Genomic DNA, 8,037 nt, shown 5'->3' on the forward strand with positions numbered 1-8,037 from the left:
TGAGAATCCATACCTGGACAAACAATATTGTTCTTATTTCTTTATTATATTCAAAGATGTGTGCGGGTAAAAAGCACTTATCTATTTCACACCCTTTTTTACTTTTTTTGCTGAAATTTGTATTTTTCCCTCTAAAAAATTACTTTTTGTTTCAAAGTTGAAAACAATGTGGTGGGGTTAAAGGTTATGTAATGGGTCATCAATACATGACACCACCACAATGTCTGACTCATTCATTATTGGCCTAGGGGTGGTGGCTCAACTTGCCCCTATGCTCAACTTACCCCGCCTTCCCCTACATATTGGATCATACATAATGTTGTGCAGGTCACCAAATCTTTGAATATCAAAGAAAATGGAAAAGTAGACAAAAAGTAACTTTGTGGGATCCAAATCTTGGCATTTGAGAATAGATAATTTATTGTATTAAGTTAATGTAATAAAAACGTCAATAAAAAAAGGATGAGAAAATTACACTGCCCGACAAGGATTTCATACATATGTTGGGCAATTGATTTTCTCACATTATATATATATATATATATATATATCTACCATCAAGAAAAATAAAAGTGGATATCATCGCTTAGTTTACTTAAGCCAAAATAATAATCAATCAAATTACCCCCCCTTTTATTTTCCTTAAACATTCATGTTATATCATTGTGGAAGACAATTACATGTATATGGTTTTTTTTTAAAATTGGGAAAAAAAGATTATGCAGTAAGTTTACTTCCTGATAAAACTAACTATTGAATGAATCAATATATTCTTTAGATAAAAACTGTTCATCTCCTTCTGCATGTAGTTTACAAGTGACCTCTGATGACCCCGGAGCTCTCTCTAGCATGTATACAACCCTGCAATAGTGAGAGTGAGATAGAAAATAAAGAAATAATTAGATATTAATTGAGCATCTATTCAACTATACCTGATTATCATTTCTATCGATCAAACATTTACATTTGAAAGTTTTGTGAAATTCATTTTCATAATTTCATAACTATTTCTACTTGAGTTTGTGATCAAATTGATACTCCCATTGTATTTCATATGAAATTAATTGAAAAAAAAATCATATAAATGATAATTCACAGTAGGCATTCATACAGTGCCAATGGTCAAAAAATATTTTACTTCCTACATAAAAATCTATATAACTATCATAGTTCTAGTGGTTTACAGTGATTTTGTTCTTTTGCATTAAATGTTACAAAAATGTCAATTCAATTTCTTATTCCTTTAATTAAACGTAGCAACTCTACTGTAGCTACAAAATATTACAAAATAAACCCCAAAAAGGGAATACTTGTAGAATAAATGTACTGATTTAAAAATCATCTTTAAAATATTAGAAGGAATTAAAGGTAACTAACTCACTTAGGATCATCTATTGTCACAATTTCCTTGATGTACAACAGAAGCTGATTGGCAAAGTTAAAGCAGACGGCACCATCCCACATACCCTGTGCGAGAAATAAAAATAATAATTTCATAAGATAAATATTGTATTTCCTCCGGCTGGATTTTATTGTGTTCTGTTGAGGAGAGTAAGAGAGAAGTATTCACTTATTTTTGTTTTCAATAGTTATATTTCAATTCAATTCAATTCGGTTTATTATGAAAGACATTGTAAAACAGTCCGAAGACTGACACATACAAAGTTAACAGAAAAAAAAGGAAAAATACATTAAATTATATACCTACGAATTAACAAAATATAATAAGAACATAATAGTAAGATTAAATGTTGCACTCGAGGTTCTACACATTACAGAAATATAATTAAGGGGATAATGCTATATAAAGAGAAAATAGAATGACCGATAAAAACACACAAAAATATTGGGATATGTATTATGTTGATTGATTTCAATGTAAACTGAGGGGGGGGGGGGAACTTTTGTAAGTTATGAAAAAGGAGGTGAAGGGTGAAGGGAAGAAAACAATGTCATACTTCTACACACAAATTATATAAAAACATGAACAAGGGTTGAAATTGAGTCCAATGGCATATACAGAGGCACATATCACAGAGCAGCATTCAATAATGCTGTGACATGAGGGATAGTTGAGTTCTTGTATCTCTGAGTTCTGCATTGCGGTAAGTCCAGAAGATGCGCATTACGCAGGGCCGAACTGTGTTGCGAAACAGATTGACGTGTGGGGGGTAACATGTCTCGATGGCGGTGAGATTTGAGAAGACCAAGTCCAAAACTCAAGATGAGATCCTTTCTGCGTTCACATAATAAAGGGAGGCCAAAAAGAGTGAGTTGTTGAGAGTATGAAAGAGATGACGGATACAAAATCATACGAAGAGCTTGTTTTTTGAGTCTTTCAATTTCGTCACTTTGTGTTTTAGTGATTGCAGATCCCCAAACCGGAACACCAAACTCCAACAGTGGACGAATGTACACTTTGTAGATATTTACGAGATCATGCTTATCAACACCAAATTTCTTTAGAATGCAGAGGATATACAGTCTTCTTGAAGAGCGTGAAATCATGTGTTGGACTTGATCATCCCACTTGAGATCTGAACGAATCATCACACTAAGAAGGGTTAACGAGTTGACACGTTCCAAGTGACAATCCTTGATTGTGATGTATAGCTGGGGTGGAGGGACCTTCAGGAAGGACACTTGCATGACTTTGCACTTTTCGGGTTTAGGCGTAACGTCATTTGAGATGCACCATTGACTCACCAAATTAACATGGTCCTGCATGAAGCTTTGCTGGTTCTTGATTGTCTAATCACTGGCGTGAAAGCTTGAGGATTTTTTGCCATTGGTCATCCAACCAACGCCAGTATGTTATTGTGTTTGATGTGTTTTGTGTTAAGTCGCCCTCTGCGAGGGATGACGTCTTATCGGCCCTTACGATGGCCGCGCACTGTAAATGAGGTTTGCCCCTAAGTTGGGTTAGTAAAAGTGTTATTACTGTAACTGGTTTCCCATCTCCTTTATTACTTAATGTCGTGGTGACAGCTGGGATTTGAACCTTGCCTGCTCCGCTCACCGATGGGATTCATGCTATCCGAGCTACCAGTTGGTCGGCAAAAATGTGTCGTGATAGGTGTAACAATTTTTTACTACCTCAGTGCCGTAGTCCCACATACAGTCCTTTAAATGGCTGTTCCCTCACCGAGGTCAAGACCTCGCCCCCAGGCCCGAGAGCGAGGCCGCCCCAGTCAAGTTGGTTCTTGTACTTTTCTGTCAGAGATTCAAAACATTTCTAGTCATGCAATTAGTAAATCAAGTAATTACACAATCAGTAAATCAAGAAATTACACAGTAAATCAAGAAATTAGAGTTAGACATAGTAAAATTAGTAGATTTCATTGTGTGGATGATGTTGAACCTGTCGGTGACAGGGCCAGTCCTAATGGTCGTAATTGTGTGAATGAGAATAAACCAGACGATGATTATGAAGTGGAGAATGAACCAGAAGATAATTATGGTGATGAGAATGAACAATATTATGATGAGGAGAATGAACCAGAATCGGGAGATGATTATGTCTATGAGGTTGAGAATGAATCAGAAGATGATCATGAGAATGACCCAGAAGATGATTATGTTGATGAGAGTGAACCAGAAGATTATGACAGTTTTCATTGTGATCGAGTTACTTATAAGTTGGATGATTCCAGACAAAAGTCATGCCTAGATCTACATAGCGAATATCCTCAGAATCAGATTAGAGTTTTACACGTACACTTAAGCCATAAGCTTAACGATCATCAAGTCGTGTACGATGATCATGAATCGAGAGATGATATCGGTAGTAGGTCTAGTAAAGAGATGTATGATAGATCTGCCTATAATGACGTAAATGATAACCACAAGTGCGATGCCTGTTGTGATGTACCTTACTATCAGTATAGGTCGAGTCCTGAACATATCCAGGATACCAATAGTTATAGCATTACACCTACATCGATTCAGACTAGTCCTAAGCCCGCCTTAGTTCATCATAGGCCTAACGTAAACCAAGTTGTGTGCCCACTTTGTCTTAATGCTAGTCGGCATGGTTACCGCCACCATATTGGTGACTGTCCATTCTTGCCTGACCATGAAAGGCACATGATTACTCGAGCTCGCAAGGCCGCTAGCATTCTCGGCTACACCAATTTCCAGACTTGTAGTGATACCTGCAATGAGTTGATTGTCGATCATGACCCTGGTTGTGATCATGTTCCAGGCTGTATTCCTACTGAATATGTTGACTGTTCATCGTATGCCGTGGATCGTTCCTCCATAGATCCTAGTTTACATCTTGGTTGCTTTGATGACTCGAAGTCAGAGTCAGCGATTCAGGGAGACCCTCACTGGTGCAATGGACGATCATCAGAGTCAGATGAGGTCCAAGGTCCTCACAGTACGCCACATAGGTCTGTGGCTAGTTCATTCGTTGTGCCTAATCAGGCCCCCGTGACTCCCTTCGTGGAACTGTTCCATGGTGATCGGTGTGTCCGTGTGAGCATTGTCTGTGGTTCTGCGGAGAATTTGATTCAACGTTCTGTGGTCCAAGACCTTGGGGCCGAGATAACCGCCACTTCCCTATCCTTTCAACCTACTGACAATTCCTCACCTCTTGCGATTGTAGGTGAGACCTGTCTCACATTTACAAGGGACAACAGACAGTTTCTCTTCAAAGAATTAGTGGTAGAGTCTTTGGATGTTGCTGTACAGGCTGGAATTCCATTCATGGAATTGCATGACGTGTTTATCCGCCCGGCTAAGCGCGCAGTATCATTCGGTGATGGCCATCGTATCCGTACGGTCCTTCGGCCATCCCTTTATCCGATGCGCTTGCTGCCGGCTTACCTGACTCTACGTCCGATGGCATCGACCAATCTTATCGTGTTTCAACTCCGGAATCCTGTAATTGTGAACGAGCCCATCCTGCTGTTGCAGACCGGTCATCTACAAGTGAAGTCCTTGGAGACATCGAACCCGTTGTTGAGTCAGACAGACATCCTATAGCCGCGGAGCCCATCAGTGAACTTAAAACACCTCAACAGCCATCGGCTCCTGATCATGCATCTTTATACCATAGTAACTGTTCAGTCCATGACTCATCTGATATTGTTGCTGTATCTCAACCTGATCGTAGTCAGTCATTGGACCTTACATTGTGTGATAACAGTTGGTGTCACCTGAATACCCTTCCTCTTTCGACTCCTGTGGTCAAGGGTTCTTGTGTTCCTCCCATGCACAATGTCACCGTCGCCGAGCATCATCATATGACTCCTCAACCTTGTACCCTATGGATTGATGACCCTCCTGGTCGGCCCCCGGATTCTCCTGGTGATGTCCCTGATGATGCTTCAGGTCCTACCAGTGATCCCTGGTGCTTCGAGATGTTGGATCCTCAGTTCAGGTGGTCAGACACAATTGTGTCCTTCACGTCTGCCCTCATGATGGCTTCACAGAGTCGGCCATGTCACCCTGTTGGAGAACATATTGGACTCCCCCCAGGACGTCCTCCGGATATTTGACTTTAAATCGTGCAGGACCCATTGCTAGATTGCCGACTGAGAAATGACCTTGTTGGAAATGTTGGACATGGACTATGCTTCAACGTTTCTTCACATTCTTTCTGTGACACGAATACATGAGCTTTAACAGAGGACTCATTCCTGATGTTGTATGTTATGTTTTTAGCATCATACTGATATGGACAGTATAGACTGCAATTCTTCTGTTTTCTTCTTCCCCTGTCCCACTCTTGTTTGTGTTTTTTTTTTGCCATCTTTGTGTGATGTGATTTTTATATGCATTTGATCTTTACACTGTTTTTTTTAGTTGTATGTTTTCAGTCTTTGCTTATACCTATATACATGTAATGCACTAATGGACCATGTATATCATTGTTTTGATTATTGTTTAATAAATTGTATCCTTGTGCACCATAAATTTATTAAGGTGTTAGATTGTTGTTTATTTCACATAGCTATGGATAAAGTTATTGGTTATTTTGCCAATTTCCATCTCAGTGATGAGTTGGTAGCCCGAAATTTATAATTACTTTTCATCTTTCATTCACATGTTTTAATGTCATACTGGTTTTTATTTAATGTTGGGATATTAGTATGAGGGTGTAATATAGTGGGAGCCTTAATGCCCCTTTTTCTATCAGCTATTTTATGTTGGTAATTTATCGACGATTCATCAGTACATCTTTTACTCTCCATAGTTATTGTAGTCCAGTAATCTGCTATTAATTTTTTTTAGTTTTCGTGGCACTTAGGTTTACCTTTAGACATTGTATGTTCCATAACTGTACTATGGAGGCTGGCTGGTTTCCCATTGTATTTTTACCTATCCTTTTTACTAATGGAAAAATTTGTACATGTTCGTGTTTTATACTTGACCATTTTTATTTCAGTTTTATTTGATCTTACTGGCCCCCTGTTTATCTATTTGTTTGGATTATAAATAGTGTTTGTTATTATGTGTCAAGGCTACCTTTTGTTTGGCAGGTTTTGTGAGCCTCCATATTCTTACACGTCCTCAAATTTAGGAAATCATAGTATTAGATTGTTTATGTGCTAACTGTGCTAGGATTATTTGTCTTTTGTATGCCAGACAGTGTTTTTACTCGTGCATTATATTTTACATTTAACAATTGTATAATGCATGTGACATTTTTTAGTATTGGTATTTAATGTATTTATTGTTGCGTAGGCTTATAGCATTTGATGTGTTTGCAATAATTGTGATTATATATGTATTTTGTATAGCAATGCCTTTATCGCTTTCATATTATCTATGGTGTTCACAATGATTGTGTGTATGGATGTTTTTGGTATAGCAATGCCTGTTTTGTATTCATCCTTTGTCATGTCATACTAAATCATGCTACATATGTGTTACTGTTTTACAGAGTTAAGCCTTTTTAGCATATAGGAATGTATTAAGGGTTGTCTATATTTTTCCCCATCTTTACATTAGCTTATTAAAGGTCCTGTTGATAGATCATTTGGTGTGGTTTTTACTACAGATTGAAGGGTAGATGAGATGGTGGTGTTTTATTCATTTATGTTTATTGCCTAAAATTCAAAGATACATTGTACTTTTCACTTAGATTTGTTGTAACCATGGTAATGGCCTACTCTTTGTATCGATGCTGATTTAGCTCTTAACTCCATTTGATTTATATGTGATACCATCCTCGCAGGCCTACTAGTATGTGCTTTGGTAATTTTTCTCCAGAATCCACGGTTTGGCAAGATAGCCACAGATGTAGTCTTGTTTTACTTTTGTTACTGAGTAATTTGATGTTTGTTTAGAAAGCAATTGTTATCTCAGCCAAGTGGTTTTTGATCGACATAATTCAAATGAAAAGATAGGAGGAAAAAGTGGTTGCGCCAGTATGTTATTGTGTTTGATGTGTTTTGTGTTAAGTCGCCCTCTGCGAGGGATGACGTCTTATCGGCCCTTACGATGGCCGCGCACTGTAAATGAGGTTTGCCCCTAAGTTGGGTTAGTAAAAGTGTTATTACTGTAACTGGTTTCCCATCTCCTTTATTACTTAATGTCGCAAGGTTTCCTGTTCCTTTGTATTCCAATGAAAGTGTGAAGATATGGGCTTGTGCCATCACATTGGGTTATCTCGTCTTCATATAGGGGTCATGATGTTGAACCAAGTGCAAATATTTTGTTTCTTGGGTTATATATCGATGAGCACCTATCCTGGAAAAATCATCTAGATGCTGTCTGCACAAAGGTGTCTCGCAGTGTAGGTGTTATTTATAAGTTAAAATCAATTTTGCCTGAAATGATACTGATAACAATATACAATAGTATTGTTCTACCTTATTTGACATGTTGTAATGTTGCCTGGGGAAACACTTTCAAGTCTTATCTTGATAAATTGAGAGTATTGCAGAAAAGGGCAATACGACTTATAACAAATTCTAATTATAGACATCCAAGTACTCCGTTTTTTCTTCGTCTGAAAATGCTATCACTAAGTGAACTTGTGTCATTCAATTGTGCATAGTTCATGTTCAAACTACAATCAATGCC

At 37.9% G+C, this 8,037-nt stretch overlaps 1 protein-coding gene across 2 annotated transcripts in view; it reads right to left on the reverse strand.

Moving 5' to 3' along the window:
* Positions 1–669: 669 nt before the first annotated feature.
* The window catches only part of LOC129269785 (decapping and exoribonuclease protein-like), a 15,646-nt gene continuing 8,278 nt past the window's right edge, over positions 670–8,037 (reverse strand). For both annotated transcript variants that reach the window (XM_064105201.1, XM_064105200.1), the window contains exons 6-7: positions 1,382–1,467; positions 670–861 (exon numbers count right to left, since the gene is read on the reverse strand). In XM_064105201.1, coding sequence (XP_063961271.1) covers positions 747–861; positions 1,382–1,467 — 201 coding nt within the window. In that variant the 3' untranslated portion in view covers positions 670–746. The remainder of the gene's footprint in view (positions 862–1,381; positions 1,468–8,037) is intronic.

The sequence above is a fragment of the Lytechinus pictus genome, chromosome 10, assembly GCF_037042905.1.
Source record: "Lytechinus pictus isolate F3 Inbred chromosome 10, Lp3.0, whole genome shotgun sequence".
Taxonomy (NCBI): Eukaryota; Metazoa; Echinodermata; class Echinoidea; order Temnopleuroida; family Toxopneustidae; genus Lytechinus; species Lytechinus pictus.